The sequence below is a fragment of the Myotis myotis genome, unplaced genomic scaffold, assembly GCF_014108235.1.
Source record: "Myotis myotis isolate mMyoMyo1 unplaced genomic scaffold, mMyoMyo1.p scaffold_m19_p_4, whole genome shotgun sequence".
In the NCBI taxonomy this organism is placed as follows: domain Eukaryota; kingdom Metazoa; phylum Chordata; class Mammalia; order Chiroptera; family Vespertilionidae; genus Myotis; species Myotis myotis.
This window is the reverse complement of record NW_023416346.1, coordinates 82745554-82763648: the sequence shown is the minus strand read 5'-3', so window position 1 is coordinate 82763648 and position 18095 is coordinate 82745554. Positions and strand designations below refer to the sequence as shown.

General features: G+C 38.4%; 1 protein-coding gene across 1 annotated transcript in view; it reads right to left on the bottom strand.

Moving 5' to 3' along the window:
- Positions 1–18095, bottom strand: part of TEX11 (testis expressed 11) — a 467244-nt gene that overhangs the window by 214140 nt on the left and 235009 nt on the right. Inside the window, exon 15 of the mRNA XM_036304176.1 lies at positions 8519–8656. Within this exon, the coding sequence (XP_036160069.1) occupies positions 8519–8656 (138 nt within the window). The remainder of the gene's footprint in view (positions 1–8518; positions 8657–18095) is intronic.

The window sequence follows — 18095 nt, the reverse complement described above, 5'->3', positions numbered from 1 at the left end:
GGCTCACCAAGAAGCAAAGAGAGAGGACCCAAATAAACAAAATCAGAAAGGAAAGAGGTGAAATAACAACAGACCCACAGAAATACAAATGATTGTAAAAAATACTATGAACAACTCTGCTCCAACAAACTTACAACCTGGAGGAAATGGACATATTCCTAGAAAAATACAACCTTCCAAAACTCAATAAGGAAGAATTTAAAAATCTCAATAGGCCAATAACTATGGAAGAAATTGAAGCAGTCATCAAAAAGCTTCCAGCAATCTAAGTCCAGGGCCAGACGGCTTCACAGGGGAGTTTTACCAAACATTCATGGAAGAACTAAAACCTATCCTCCTGAGACTATTCCAAAAAATTCAAGAGGAAGGAACACTTCCAAGCTCATTCTATGAAGCCAGCATCACCCTCATACCAAAACCAGGTAAAGACAACACAATGAAAGATAATTACAGGTCAATAACCCTCATGAACATAGATGCCAAAATCCTCAACAAAATCTTAGCAAATCGGATCCAGCAGTACATCAGAAAGATCATACACCATGACCAAGTAGGATTTATCCCAGGGATGCAATGATGGTACTATATCTGCAAATCAATAAACGTGATACATCACATAAATAAATTGAGAGAAAAAAACACATAATCATATCAATTGATGCAGAAAAAGCATTTGACAAAGTCCAACACCCATTTTTGATAAAAACTCTCAGCAAGGTGGGAATAGAAGGATCATACCACAGCATAATAGAAGCCATATATGACAAACCCACAGCGAACATCATACTCAATGGGAAAAAACTAAAACCATTTCCCTTAAGAACAGGAACAAGACAGGGATGCCCACTCTCACCACTCTTGTTCAACATAGTACTGGAAGTAGTAGCCATTGTGATCAGACAAGAAGAAGAAATAAAAGGGATCCAAATTGGAAAAGAAGAAGTAAAACTGTCCTTATTCGTAGATGACATGATATTGTACATAAAAAACCCTAAAGACTCCATCAAAAAACTATTAGACTTAATAAATGAATTCGGCAATGTAGCAGGATACAAAATTAATGCCAAGAAATCCATAGCATTTCTATACACCAATCGTAAACTTACAGAAAGAGAGACTAAAAAAGCAATCCCATTTACCACCACACCAAAAAAATTAAGATACCTAGGAATAAACCTAACTAAAGAGGTAAAAGACCACTACTCAGAAAACTACAGGATGTTGAAAAAGAGATACAGGAAGACATAAACAGATGGAAGAACATACCATGTTCATGGATTGGTAGAATCAACATCATTAAAATGTCCATACTACCCAAAGCAATCTATAAATTCAACACACTTCCCATTAAAATACCAACAGCATATTTCACAGACCTAGAACGAACTCTCCAAGAATTCATCTGGAATAAAAAAAAGACCCCAAATAGCCACAGCAATTCTATGATAGAAGAACAAAGTAGGTGGGATCTCAATACTTGATATCAAGATGTATTACAAAGCCACTGTTCTCAAAACTGCCTAGTACTGGCACAAGAATAGACATATAGATCAATGGAATAGAATAGAGAACCCAGAAATCGACCTGAACCAATATGCTCAATTAATATTTGACAAAGGAGGCAAGAACATACAGTGGAGTCAAGACAGTCTCTTCAATAATTGGTGTTGGGATAATTGGACAGATACATGCAAGAAAATGAAACTAGACCACCAACTTACACCATACACAAAAATAAACTCAAAATGGATAAAGGACTTTTTTTTTTGTCCCAGTTTGACTTTATTAGTCTAAATATAATGTGATTTCATTTTAATAATATTTGATGTATTGCTTGGTCTCACTGGTAATTCGTATGTACATCGGTATATCTTTAGCATTTTTTTTTATTTTTTTTATTGCTTAAAGTATTACAAAGGGTATTACATATGTGTCCATTTTATCCCCCCGCCCTAGACAGTCCCCTAGCCTCCCCTATCCCCCAATGTCTTATGTCCACTGGTTATGCTTATATGCATGCATACAAGTCCTTTAGTTGATCTCTTCAAAATGGATAAAGGACTTAAAGGTAAAACGGGAAACCATAAAAATACTAGAGGAATCCAAAGGCAACAAAATCTCAGACATGCTGAAGCAATTTCTTCACCGATACAGTTCCTTGGGCATTGGAAACTAAAGAGAAAATAAACAAATGGGACTACATCAAAATAAAAAGCTTCTGCACAGCAAAAGAAACCATCAACAAAACAACAAGAAAGCCCACTGCATGGGAGAACATATTCACCAATGTTATCACCAATAAGGGTTTAATCTCCAACATTTATAGGGAACTCATACAACTTAACAAAAGGAAGATAAACAATCCAATCAAAAAATGGGCAACCGACCCAAATAGACACTTTTCAAAAGAGGACATTCAGAAAGCCAAGAGACATATGAAAACATGGTCAAAGTCACTAATCATCCGAGAGATGCAAATCAAAACAACAATGAGGTATCATTTCACACCTGTCAGAGTGGCTATCATCAACAAATTAACAAACGACAAGTGCTGGAGAGGATGCGGAGAAAAGGGAACACTCATGCACTGCTAGTGGGAATGCAGAGTGGTGCTGCCACTATGAAAGACAGTATGGAGTTTCCTCAAAAAGTTAAAAATGGAACTCTCATTTGACCCAGTGATCCCACTTCTAGAAATATATCCCAAGAAACCAGAAACACCAATCAGAAAGGATATATGCATCCTTATGTTCTTAGCAGCACAATTTACCATAGCGAATATCTGGAAACAGCCTAAGTGCCCATCAGCAGATGAATGGATTAGAAAACTGTGGTACATCTACACAATGGAATACTATCCTGCTGTAAAAAGGAAGGAATTCTTACCATTTGCAACAGCATGGATGGAACTGGAGAGCATTATGTTAAGTGAAATAAGCCAGTCAATGAAAGAAATATACCACATGATCTCACTCATTTATGGATAATAAAGACCATTATAAGCTGATGAACAAAAACAGATACAGAGGCAGAGCAGCCTCGAACAGACTGTCAAACTACAGCCGGAAGGCCGGGGAGGGTTGGGGGCGGGGTAAGAGATCAACCTAAGGACTTGTATGCATGCATATAAACATAACCAATGGACTCAAGACCATGGGGTGTAGGGGAGGCCGGGGAATGTCAAGGGGAAAAAAAAGGAGACATATGTAAAACTTTTTGTAATACTTTAAGCAATAAAACAAAATTTAAAGTGTAAAACAAACAAACAAACAAAAACACACACACAAAACTCCTTCCCCTTAAAAGTCCCGGACCAGAAAGCTTCACCAGTGAATTCTATCAACCATTGAAAGAAGATTTAAAATTTACCCTTCTCAAGCTCTTCCTAATGTATTCTATGAGGCCAATATAACACTGATACCAAAACCTGGCAAAGATAACACACACAAAAAGAAACCTATAGACCAATATCGCTGATGAATACAGATATAAAAATCCTATGCAAAATATTAGCAAATTGAATACAACAGTACCTCAAAAAAATTATACATCGCAATTAATTGAAGTTCATATTTGGGGCACCGGGATAGTTCAGCATATGCAAATCAGTGTAATACAACACATTAACTAAAGAAAGGATGAAATCATATGATGTTATCAATAGATGCAGAAAACGCATTTTATAAGATACAAAGTCCACTGATTAAAACACTCAATAAAAGAGGAATAGAAGACAAGTACCTCAACATAATAAAGGTCATATATGATAAACCCTCAATTAATATACTCAATGTTGAAAAGCTGAAACCTTTTCTTCTAAGATCAGGAACAAGACAAGGATGTGCACTCTCACCACTCTTATTCAGTACTAGAGTCCCGACATCCCCTGAGGGGTCCCAGATTGCAAGAGGGCTCAGGCCAGGCCAGGGAACCCCACTGGTGCATGATCAGGCTGGGGATGGACCGTGGGAGGGCTCCAGGGCATATCCGGCCAGTCTCACCCAGTCCCTATCGGCCATCAGGGCTGGGGAGGGACTGTAGGAAGGCTCCAGGATGTGTCTGGCCCATCTCATCCAGTCCTGATCGGCAAAACCCCAGCTGCAAGCTAACCTACCGGTCGAAGCATCTGACCCCTGGTGGTCAATGTGCATCATAGTGACTGGTCGAATGGTCAGACACTTAGCATATTAGGCTTTTATTATATAGGATAGTGCTGGAAGACTTGCCAGAGCAATAAGGCAAGAAAAAGAAATAAAAGGAATCCAAATAGGGAGGGAAGAAGTCAAACTGTCACTTTTTGCAGACAACATGATTCTGTATATAGAAAACTCTAAAGACCCCACCAAAATAACAACAATAAACTGTTAGAAACAATAAACAAATACAGTCAAGTTTCAGGATACAAAATCAATGTGCAAAAATCCATTGCTTTCCTATACACTAACAACAAAACTTCAGAAAAATAAGTGAAAAAATAATTCCTTTTGCAATTGCAACAAAAAGAATAAAATACCTAGGAATAAACTTAACAAAGAATGTGAAAGACCTATATACTGAAAATTACAAAGCATTATTAAAAGAGATTGAAAAAGACAACAAAATGGAAAAATATCCTGTGTACACAGATTGGAAGAATCAACATAGTTCAAATGGCCATATTACCCAAAGCAATATACAGATTTAATGCAATCCCCATCAAAATCCCAATGTTATTTTTTAAAGAAGTAGAACAAGAAATCATCATATTTGTATGAAATCACAAAGACCCTGAATAGCCAAAGCAATCCTGACAAAAAAGAACGAAGCTGGTGGTATCATGCTACCTGACTTCATATTATACTACAAGAGCTACAATAACCAAAACACATGGTTTTGGCAGAGGGACAGACACACAGAACAATGGAACAGAATAGAGAGCCTAGCTATAAAACCTCATGTATATGGACAGATATTTTTGACAAAGAATCCAGAAACACACAATGCAGAAAAGATAGTTTCTTCAATAAATGGTGCTGGGAAAACTGGAAAGCCACATGCAAACAAATGAAACTGGATTACAGTTTGTCCCCATGTACAAAAACTAATTCAAAATGGATAGAATACCCAAAGGTAAGACTAGAAACAATAACTTACATAGAAGAAAATATAGGTACCAAACTTATGGACTTTGGTAGTAGAGAACATTTTATGAACTTGATCCCAAAGGCAAGGCAAGTAAAGGCAAAAATAAATGAGTGGGTCTATATCAAACTAAAAGGCTTCTTTGTAAGCACAGCAAAAGAAACTGACAACAGAACAAAGAGGCAGCCAACCAGATGGGGGATGATATTTGCAAACAGTAGCTCCTACAAAGGTTTAAGTTTCTAAATATATAAAGAACTCATAAATCTCAATACCAAACAAACAAACAACCCAATCAAAAAGTGGGCAGAGGACCTAAAAATACACCTCTCCCAAGAAGACATGTGAACAGCCAGTAGATATGTGAAAAAATGTTCAACCTCACTGGCAATTACAGAAATGCAAATCAAATCTACAATGAGATACCACCTCACACCTGTTAAGGTGGCCATTTTCAACAAGACAAAAAATAACAAATGTTGGAGAGGTTGTGGGAAAAAAGGAATAATAAGGCATGAGCGCTTAAGGACAAAAAAAAATGTTTTGCTAACACTTTTGTGAAAAATCTGATAGAAAGTCAATAAGAATTAGTTTTATTGAGTGCCTAGCTAGAAAACCATAAATTTTTAGCATATCCAATAAACATGGTTTCATAAATTTTCCAAACAATGTTTATGTAGTTCAAGGGGAAAAGTGAAAAACAGCAGACAATGAAAATAATAAGGCAAAATGGAAACAGTAAAATACAATGAATTATATGATTTTTTTCACCTATCTGCCCTAGTACACAGGAGAGTAATCCTTACATATGGAGGGTAACAAATCAATGTCAGGTAAGCTTAAGAAAGGAAGAATGAAAGAAAAAAAAGGAAAGAATGAAATGGAGACATAACATTAACAGTAATTAACAAGAGTACTTTGAATATATTCAAAATAACCTTTGGCTTCAACACCAATCTGGCCTTAGGTGACATAATCACACACCAAGCATGCAGTATTAGGACTTGCCTCATTTCCAGCTCTCCTCTTTTTCTCCTCCTCACTACTAACTGCATTTGATATCCCAATTATAGGCCTAGGACTATACTAGGCCCTAGGACAGTGATGGTGAACCTTTTGAGCTCGGTGTGTCAGCATTTGAAAAACCCTAACTTAACTCTGGTGCCGTGTCACATATAGAAATTTTTTGATATTTGCAACCATAGTAAAACAAATATTTATATTTTTTATATATTTTTTATATATTTAAATGCCATTTAACAAAGAAAAATCAACCAAAAAAAATGAGTTTGCGTGTCACCTCTGACACGCATGTCATAGGTTCGCCATCACTGCTCTAGGACCACACCTGACATTAGTTAAAGGAGATTTAAGAAGCAGTGCTTTAATTCTTGGAAGACTGTATCTAGTTCTTCTGGTAATTCATCCCAGTCTGATCTCCACTCTTAAAAATAGCTTCATATTCCAGTTTGGAGCTCTACCTTCTCTTTCCTGACTATTTACACATACCCTCAATGCTCCAAACCTTTCAATCCAGCCTCTGAGTCCAAATTTCTATGGTTGAAGACCTGTTCCCTGATGATATGCTTGTGTGATGACAACTACTTGTGTTTCTAACTTATGAAATATTTCCAGTACTTAAGACTTTCTCATTGTCATGATCTGCTTATCTGTGCATTAGGATACCCTGATGCCAGATACTTAGCTGAATTGAAGGCAACTATGTCTTGTTCATCTCTGTAAACTCAAAGTCTAGCACAGTGTCTCATACTATATTCTTTGTATTTTGAAAATCTGATTAGATATCCTTCCTTGGCCTGCAGAAGATGCATCCATCCCCACAACTGGCACATCTAGCTCCAGGTCCAGGTCTTTCCCAATCTGCCAGGCCAACATAAATCATGGAAGTTACAAAGCTCTAAGTCAGCGGTTCTCAACCTGTGGGTCGCGACCCCTTTGGCAGTCGAACGACCCTTTCACAAGGGTCGCCTAAGACCATCCTGCATATCAGATATTTACATTACAATTCATAAAAGTAGCAACATTACAGTTATGAAGTAGCAACGAAAATAATTTTATGGTTGGGTCACAACATGAGGAACTGTATTTAAAGGGCCAGAAGGTTGAGAACCACTGCTCTAAGTAATCAGTAGACAAATATATTTCTGAAATAGTTAATGATATCCTGTAACAAAATATGTATGATAATCTTTTAAGGTCTTTAAGTAAACAGTAGTCAACTACCTTTTTTAAAAATATGTTTTTACTGACTTCAGAGAGAGGAAGAGAGAGGGAGAGAGAAACATCAATGATGAGAGAGAATCATTGATCAGCTGCCTCCTGCATGTGCCCTATTGGGGATTGAACTCACAACACAGACATGTGCCCTGACTGGGAATCAAACTGTGACCTCCTGGTTCATAGGTCAACGCTGAACCACTGAACAACACCGGCCAGACAGTAGTCAACTATCTTTATGAAACACTTAAATGCTAGCCTGTGCAGAACTATGATGAATTAAGTTAAATTTCTACTTCTCTTCCAGGACTATGAATTTGTAACATATAATCTAAATGACATATATTCTTTTGAAAGAAAATCTGAAATATTTAGTCAAATAAACAACCCTTCAAAGTAAACAAACCTTCAAAGAAAATATCTATAATTACAACCCTTAATCACATATTTTCTCCTAAACTTGTCATTAAACTTGAAAAGCAACAAAAAACCATCATAGGTAATCTGGGTACACACTTATCCTTCTTATTTGTCCTTCCTTTTCTTTGTCTTTTCATGAGCCAATACCACACCCCATATGTACATGTTATATGACATCAAAAGAAAGAAATGTCCCAAACTGCTTGGAGAAGTATGAATAGTTCTATCCTCCAATACGTTTTTATTTTTTACCTTTTAGGATTTTGTCTTGATAAAAAATATATATTTCTGAACATTTTCCAGGGTAGATGGAAAGGCAAGAGATAACCCAGAAAGTGAAAAATGACCATTTCATTCAAGTATTTGTTCTTACTCAATCCTTGTCAAAAAAATGTATACCTTAAAAATTTAGTCTGCCCCAAAGGAAAATATTGCAGATGGTTAGCAGCAGATAACTTTGTTCAGGAGTTCTAATGATATATTACCTTTCAGAACAGAGTGCAAAAACTAAAGAGTAAGTAATAGAATTAATAGTCTCCCAAATTCTCTCTCTTTTGGGGAATTTATTAATTATTGGGAGTGTAAAAATCAGGAAACTATCCATTTGGCTTTGTCCTGTATGATGGAACTCTTAGATATCCTGACCTAAACAGACAAGAAATCACACCACTGTATCTATTTCTCTATTACTGAGCATGACAACATTTGCTGCCTTTGAAAAACAGATGAATCACAAGACCTTATCAAGTTGTTTCAAATGCAGATAACAGGAAGCCATGTTCCTCTTCAGCTTGGGGAATTCCATATCCATTTGATCAGATTCATAAATTCTCAGAGAATAACAATACCAGTGTAGGGCATCATCGTAATTGTGCACCTAAAGTTTAAAAAGAAATAACAAAATTACATGGCTATCTCTACATATGACTCTAATTTTTCCAAGTCACCTCTAGAAACAAACAGAAAAATAATATTGGTTTTTTAGGCAACCAAAACACAATACTCCCTCTATTTGAGTTCTAAAATAATCAGTATAAGTTACAGATAAATTGGCAATCAATATTCTCTCTTCTTCCCTCACATTAGACAGCTCACAGAAACAATCAATGAAATAAAGGATAATCTATGGAATGGGAGAAAATATTTTCAAACCACATATTCAATAGGGGGGTTAATATTTAAAAATATACACAGAACTCCTACAACACAATAGCAAAAAAGAAATTTAATGGGTAGAGGATCTGAATAGACATTTTTCTAAAGACAACTTACAAATGGCCAACAGGTACATGAAAAGGTACTCAACATTAATAATAACCAAAGAAACACAAATCAAAACCAGAATAAGATATCACCTCATACCTGTTAAAATGGCTATCATCAAAAAGATAAAAGATAACAAATGCTAGTGAGGATGTGGAGAAAATGGAAACTTTATACACTGTTAGTGGGAATGTAAACTGGTACGACCACTTATGGAAAACAGTATGGAGGTTTCTCAATAAGTTAAAAATTGAACTGCCATGTGATCCAGCAATCCCACTTCTGGGTATACAGCCAAAGGAAATGAAATCATTATCTCAAAGAGATATCTGTATTGCCGTGTTCATTGCAGCATTATTCACAATAGCCAATGTATTGAAACAACCAAGGTATTTGTTTACTAATGAATATATAAAAAAAATACAGTATATGTATTCAATGGAGTATTATTCAGCTATAAAAAAGAGAGAAATCCTGCCATTTGCGATAACATGAATGAACCGGGAGGATATAATGCTGAGTGAAATAAGCTAGAAAAAGATAAACAGTGTATGGTATCACTTATGTGTGGAGTCGAACTTATGGTAATGAAGAATAGACTAGAGGTTAAAGGCATTGGGGGATGGAGAAAATGAGGAGAGGTCGGTTAAAGGGTACAAACTTTCAGTTCTAAACTGAAAAAGGTTCTGAAAATCTAATGTATAACATGGTGACTATAGTTCATAATACTGAATTGTATGATTGAATTTTACTAAGAGAGTAGACCTGAAGTGTTCTCACAAAAAAGTTAAATATGTGTTCATTAAATCAATTGTTAGAACATTTACGATGTACATGTATATCAAATAAAGTTATTACATTGTACACTTTAATTATAACTGTCAAGAAATTAAAAAAAAATTCACACATGGGTTGAAGAGCCTGAGATGGTGGTGAACCATGCTAGAAAACTCTAAATAAAATTTAAAAGTTGTTAAAACAAGGATAAAATTTTTTTCAAGAGAACAACCATAATTCACTATGCTAACACTGCTATTTTCTTTTTCTACATTCCATTTTAACTTTATCCTTTTGTATTCTTATATAGTTGTAATCATAGTGTATATTATAATTTCATGTTATATTCTTCCATTTAAATTTGTTTTGTAAATATTAATCTATATTGCTATTAAGTCTTCACAGTTATCAATTTAAGGAATACAAAACATTCAATTAAATTTTAATGTTTGCTATTTAATTTCCAGGTTATTCACTATTATAATTAAACTAGAGGCCCGGTGCACAAAAATTTGTGCACTCGGGGGGGAGGGGGGTCCCTCAGCCTGGCCTGTGCCCTCTCACAGTCTGGGACCCCTCGGGAGATAACGACCTGCTGGCTTAGGCCTGCTCCCAGGTGGCAGAGGGCAGGCCCAATCCCTAGGTGCAGCCCCTGGTAGGGCTCAGAGCAGGGCCGATTGGGGAGTTGGGGTGCCACCCCCTGTCATGCACAGAGCAGGGCGGATTGGGAGGTTGCGATGCCACCCTCAGTCACGCTCAGGGTAGGGTCGATTGGTGGGTTGGGGCACCGCCCCCTGTCACACTCAAGGCAGGGTCGATGGGGAGGTTGTGGCGCCACCCCCTGTCATGCACAGAGCAGGGCCCATCAGGGGGTTGGGGAGCTACCCCTGTCACGCACAGAGCAGGGCCGATAAGGTGGTTGAGGATCTCCCCCCTGTCACTCACAGAGTAGGGCCGATAGGGGAGTTGGGGCACCGCCCCCGTCACACACAGAGCAGGGCAGATCAGGGGGTTGGAGCGCCGCCACTCTCACACTCAGGGCAGGGCCGATGGGGAGGTTATGGCTCTACCCCGTCACACACAGAGCAGGGCCGATCAGGGGGTTGGGGCGCTGCCCCCTGTCACACACAGAGCAGGGCCGATCAGGGGGTTGGGGCGCCGCACCCTGTCACACACAGAGCCGCAGGGTGATCAGGGGGTTTGGGCGCTGCCCCCTGTCACACTGATCCCGGTGCTGGGAGGCCTCTCGGCTCCGCTGATCCCGGTGCTGGGAGGCATATTACCCTTTTACTATATAGGATAGAGGCCTGGTGTACGGGTGGGGGCCAGCTGGTTTGCCCTGAAGGGTGTCCTGGATCAGGGTGGGAGTCCCCACTGGGGTGCCTGGCCAGTCTGGGTGAGGGGATGATGGCTGTTTGCAGCTGGCCACACACCCTTCAGGGTGGGGTCCCCACTGGGGTGCGTGGCCAGTCTGGGTGAGGGGCTGAGGGCTGTTTTCAGGCTGGGGGTGACTGAAGCTCCCAACCGCTCCTTTTTTTTCTTTTTTCGTTTTTTATTCTGGGCCAGCTTTAGCTTTGAGGCTTGGCTCCAGCTCTTAGGCCTCCGCTGCTGAAAGCAGGTTTCTGGCCTTTGTTTACCTTCTGTATTTGAAACAATGTTGCGATCCTGCTGGCTGAAGCCCAGCAGACTAAAGCAGGTTTCTGGGGTTTTGTTTAGCTTCTATATTTGTAACATAGTTGCTTAGAGTTGCAGCTCAGAGGCCTGCAGCTACAGGCGGGGAACGTTGGAGTCCTCCGTCACTGAAGCAAGCAAGCCTCATGTTCGCTTTAAGCTGCCTGGCTGCCGGCCGCCATCTTGGCTGGCAGTTAGTTTGCATATTGCCCTGATTAGCCAATGGGAAGGGTAGCGGTCATACGCTAATTACCATGTTTCTCTTTTATTAGATAGGATAACAAGCTAATGGGAAAAAACTTACAGAAATAACCTGGATGACTTTTTTAAGCTAAGAAAATACAGGTTGCTCATGCACACCAAGGTAAGATATAGATGAGTCCCTTGTACTCTATCAAGAAGCTTCACGTTTTTCAAGGAATAACAGGAATCACAAGGACCTAAAAGGAATAAGACACACTCTTCAACTAGAAATAACTGTGCTGAGCAAGTACAACACTACCTTTGACTATCCTATCTAATAAAGAGGGAATATGCTAATTGACCCTCATGCTGTCACAAAGATGGCGGCACCCACAGACAATAAGGAGGGAATATGCTAATTGACTGCTCTGCCCTCAAAGATGGCAGCACCCACAGCCAATGAGGGAATATACTAATTAATGGCCACACCCTCAAAGATGGTGGCACCCACAGCCAATGAGGGAATATGCTAATTGACTGCCATGCCCTCAAAGATGGCAGTGCCCACAGCCACAAGATGGCAGCGCCCAGTCCCCTCAGCCCCACGCGCCTGCCTCTGGAGACCCCCAGTCCCCTTACCCCCCGAGCCACCCAGAGTCAGCCCAAGGCACAGGCAAGCCTCAGATGGTGGCTGCCCAGCTGCCCAGGGCTCCCCAAGGCTCAGGTAACCAGGGCCGGTCGAGGCTTGTGCTGCCAGCAGTGGTAGCAGCAGAGGTGTGATGGGGTGTTGCCTCCCCCTGGTCACTGGGTCGCCTCCCATCCCTGAGGGTTCCTGGACTGTGAGAGGGGGCAGGCCAGGCTGAGGGATGCCCCCTCCAGTGCATGAATTTTCATGCACTGGGCATCTAATTTAGAATTAACATTATATTCTTCTCCAGTTGATGGAAGTGGGAGTTTAAAAAATTATTCTGTAAGACTGGAAAATGATGGAAAAGAAAAAGACTCAATAGGAGAAGGAATTCTGAAGTACTTTTTCTTCAACTCAGTAAAGACATACAGGCCCTCTAAAAAAACCAATAATACTATTCTATTTGCAGTAGCTAAACTTAAGGTATAAAGCAAAACATTTTGATATACACTGTGAAATGTTCATCACAATCAAGCTAATTAACATATACATCATTTCACCTAGTTACCCTTTTTTTGTGGTGAGAACACTTAAGATTTACTCTATTAGCATGTTTCAATTATATAACACATTATTATAACTACAGACACCATACATTGTATTAGGTCTCTACAACTTTTTCACTGAATAAGTTAAAGTTTGTATTACTGGACCAACATATCCCCAATTTCCCCAAGCACCAAACCCTGGTAACTACCATTCTACTTTGTTTCTATGAATTCGACTTTTTAAAATTCCACATATACCCCTGGGCAGTGTGCTCAGTGGTTTAGAGCACTGGCCAATGCACTGAAGGGTCAAGGGTTCGATTCTCACTCAAGGACACATACCTGGGCTGCTGGTTCAATCACTAGCCCAGTTGGGGGGCATTCGGGAAACAACCGGTCTCTCTCTCTCTCTCTCTCTCTCTCTCTCTCTCTCTCCCCCTTCCCCTTTCCACTCTCTCTAAAAGCCAATGGAATAAATATCCTCAGGAGAGGATTAACAAAAAAAGAACAAAATAAATTTAATACCACATATACCATATCATGTAATATTTGTCTATGTCTGGCTTATTTCACTTAGCATAATGTCTTCCAGGTTCATCCATGTTGTCACAAATGGTAGGTTTTCTTGTAGATCATTTTGGGTAGTATGGTCATTTTAACAATATTAATTTTTCCAATCCATTAACATGGGATCTTTCCACTTTTTGTGCCTTCTTAAACTTCTCTCATCAATTTCTTATAGTTTTCAATGTACAGATGTTTCATATTCTTGGTTAAATATATTTCAAAATATTTTATTGTTTTAGATACTATTATAAATGGGATTGTTTACTTAGTTTCTTTTTTGAATAATTTACTGTTAGAGTATAGAAACAAAATTGATTTTTGTATGTTGATTTTGTATCATGTAACTTTACGAATTTGTACATCTGTTGTAACAGGGTGTTTTTTTTGTGTGTGTGCAATCTTAAGGTTTTCTATATATATGATTATATCATCTGCAAATAGAGACAAATCTACTTCTTCATTTCCAATTTGGATGCCTAATTGCTCTAGTTAGAATGTTTAGTACTTTGTTGAATAGAGTGGTGAGGATAAGCACGCTTGTCTGGCTCCATGATGTTAGCTATGGGCTTGTCATATATGACCTTTATTTTGTTGAGGTACATTCATTTTACACCTAATTTATTGAAAGTTTTCATCATGAAAGAACGTTGTATTTTGTTAAATGCTTTTTTCTTGCCCTGACTGGTTTGGCTCAGTGGGTAGAGCATTGGCCTGCGGCCTCAAGGTTCCCAGGTTCAATTCCGGTCAAGGGCATGTATGTTGGTTGTGGGCACATCCCCAGTAGGGGGTGTGCAGGAGGCAGCTGATTGATGTTTCTCTCTTATCGATGTTTCTAACTCTCTATCCCTCTCCCTTCCTCTCTGTGAAAAATCAATAAAATATACTTTTTTTAAAATGTTTTTTTCTTCACCTATAGAGATGACTATATTTTTAATCATTCTGTCAGATGTGATGTATCTTATTTATTGATTTGCATAAGTTGTACCATCCTTGCATTTCAGGGACAAATCCTACTTGAGTGTTGTGTATGAACTTTTTTAATGTGCTGTTGAATTCAGTTCGCTAGTATTTTGGTGAGGAGGTGTATTAACCGGAAGTGTACCAGTTAATAATGCAGACTGTGTAATCAAAGAAAACAATAATTTCAAGAGAAACATCAAAAGTGCTTTATCCAAAGTAATGTCCATCGCTAGTTACACATTTCCCCCATCTTTCAGGTAATTTGTGGATACTGTCCCAATAGAACTTTTCTTGTTTTGAGGCAAACCATTCAGAGACCCAAGTTTCCACTTCTTTGTATGTTTTGAAATGCTGCTCAGAAAGTGCATGTGCCATCAATCAGAACAAGTGGTAATCTGAAGGAGCAAGGTCTGGGGAATACGGTGGGTGGGTTAATACTTCCTAGGCAAGATCTTTTAACGTGTCTTTAACTGGTTTTGAAGTGTTTGGTGGTGCATTATTATGAAGCAAAATTACTTTGCCATGGGTTCTGGCCCATTCTGGTTGTTTCACGATCAAAGCATGGTTGAAATTGATTATTTGTTGTCGGTAGCGATCAGTATTAACAGTTTCATCTGGTTTTAGAAGCTCATAATACACCACACCTTCCTGATCCCACCAAACTCAGAGCACTGTTTTCTTTCTGAAGTGATTTGGCCTTGCAATCAATGTTGATGGTTGACCTGGATCAACCCATGATTTTGTGTGATTGGGATTCTCAAAATAAATCCACTTTTCATCGCCAGTCACAATTCGATGCAAAAAAAAAAAACAACACACACTTTCTTTCATGCCAATGAAGCAACATTTTACTGATGACTTTTCAGTTTTCTATTTGTCTTTCATTCAGTTGATGTGGCACCCATTTTCCTTCTTTTGAAATCTTTTCCATTGCTTGTAAACTATCGGAAATTATTGTCTAAGCAATGTTTAATCTTTCTGTAAGTTCTTTTTGACCTTGACACACATCTTCATCCAATAATGCTTGTAATTGTTGGTCTTCAAACTTTTTCTGTTGACCTGGATGTTCTTTGTCTTACACATCGAAATCGTCACTTTTAAAGCATTTAAACCAGCGTTCACAAGTATCTTGAGATGGAGCATGTTCACCATAAGCTTCCTGAAGTATATGATAACTTTTTCTTCAAAATAAAATAATGAATTAAAATGTCCCGCAAATGCTCTTTCTTTGGCATTAAATTCGACATTTTTTTTAAAATTAAATCTTTATTGTTCAGATTATTACATTTGTTCCTCTTTTTTTCCCCCTATCACTCCCCTCCTTCCAGTTCCCACCCCACCCTCCGCCCTCACTCCCCACCCACTGTCCTCATCCATAGGTGCACGATTTTTGTCCAATCTCTTCCCTCACCCCCACACTCCTTTCCCCCCCAAGAATAGTCAGTCCACTCCCTTTCTATGCTCCTGATTCTATTATAATCACCAGTTCATTCTGTTCATCAGATTATTTATTCACTTGATTCTTAGATTCACTTGTTGATAGATGCATATTTGTTGTTCATAATTTGTATCTTTACCTTTTTCTTCTTCTTCCTCTTCTTAAAGGATACCTTTCAGCATTTCATATAATACTGGTATGGTGGTGATGAACTCCTTTAGCTTTTCCTTATCTGTGAAGCTCTTTATCTGACCTTCAATTCTGAATGATAGCTTTGCTGGATAAAGTAATCTTGGTTCTAGGTTCTTGGTATTCATCACTTTGAATATTTCTTGCCACTCCCTTCTGGCCTGCAAAGTTTCTGTTGAGAAATCCGCTGACAGTCGTATGGGTATTCCCTTGTAGGTAACTGAGTTTCTTTCCCTTGCTGCTTTTAAGATTCTCTCTTTGTCTTTTGCTCTTGGCATTTTAATTATGATGTGTCTTGGTGTGGTCCTCTTTGGATTTCTTTTGTTTGGGGTTCTCTGCACTTCTTGGACTTGTAAGTCTATTTCTTTCACCAGGTAGGGGAAGTTTTCTGTCATTATTTCTTCAAAAAGGTTTTCAACATCTTGCTCTCTCTCATCTTCTGGCACCCCTATAATTCTGATGTTGGTACGCTTGAAGCTGTCCCAGAGGCTCCTTACACTATCTTCGTATTTTCGGATTCTTTTTTCATTTTGCTTTTCTGGTTGGGTGTTTTTTGCTTCTTCATATTTCAAATCTTTGACTTGATTCTTGCGCTCCTCTGGTCTGCTGTTGGGAGTCTGTATAGTATTCTTTATTTCAGTCAGTGTATGCTTAATTTCTAGTTGGTTCTTTATCATAACATCGAGGGTCTCATTAGATTTCTTGAGGATCTCATTAAGTTTATCGGCGGCTTCTAGACAGTTCTTGAGAGACCTTAAAAGTGTGGTTCTGAACTCTATATCTTCCATTGACAATTTTGTCCTGTTTCTTTGTCTCCGCATTCTTTTTTATGCTTTCTTGGTGCACCCCCTAGTGGTCTTTGTGAGCAGTCTTGTTATAGTTAAGCCTTGATTGTTGTAGTTAATACTGGGGGGATTTGACCTCCAGGCCAACTGGGTGTGAGAGCAAATTCGACATTTTTAAGCATAAAAATATCTATGATGTTAACACCTTCAGCAAATTTGACATATGAAGTTTTGAAGCTTGCTGTCACTACAACAAAATAGCATACTAGTACATATCAAATCGCATATATATCGACATATGTGTAACTCCATCTATTGAAAAAAAATCCGCTTTAACTGGTACACCTAGTACGCTTATTAGGGATATTGGTCTACAGTTATCTTTTCTTTTAGTGTCCTGTCTGGCTTTACTATCAGTGCAATTAATGTTTGTCTTATAAAATGAGTCTGGAAGTATCTGAGATGAGCTTGAGTTTGAGAAGGATTGGCATTAATTCTTCCTCAAATATTTGGTAGAATTCATCTGTGAAATCATCTGGTCATGGGCTTTGTGTGCGTGTGAGATTTTTAAATTAATGATTCTATCTCCTTAGTCATTATTAGTCTATTCAAATTTTCTACTTATTCATGATTCAATCTAGGTAAGTTGTACATTTCTAGGAATTTCTCCATTTCTTCTAGGTTATTGAATATGTTGGCATATCATTGTTCACAGTAGTCTCTTACAATCTTTCATATGTCTGTGGTATCAGTTGTAATGCCTCTTCTTTCATTTCTAATTTTATTTATTTGAGTCCCTTCTCTTTTTTTCTTAGTCTAGTAAAATATTTGTCAATGTTGTTTATATTAAAAAAAAAACAACTCTTATTTTCATTGATATTTTCTATTGTTTTTCTGGTCTCTATTTCATTTATTTCTGCTATGACTTTTGTTATTTTCTGCCTTCTGCCATGTTTGGGATTAGTGGTAGTTCCTTGAGGTATACAGTCGTAATATTGATATTTCTGTTTTTAAATATATGTTTATTGATTTCAGAGAGGAAAGGAGAGAAAGAGAGAGATAGAAACATCAATGATGAGAGAGAATCATTGATCGGCTGCCTCCTGCACACTCCATACTGGGGATCGAGCCCGCAACCCAGGCATGTGCCCTTGACCAGAATTGAACCTGGGACCCTTCAGTACTCAGGCCAATGCTCTATCCACTGAGCCAAACCAGCTAGGGCTATTTCTCTTTTTCTTAACACTATAAACTTCACTTTTATAACTACATTTGCTGTAACCCATAAGTTATGATATCTTGTGGTT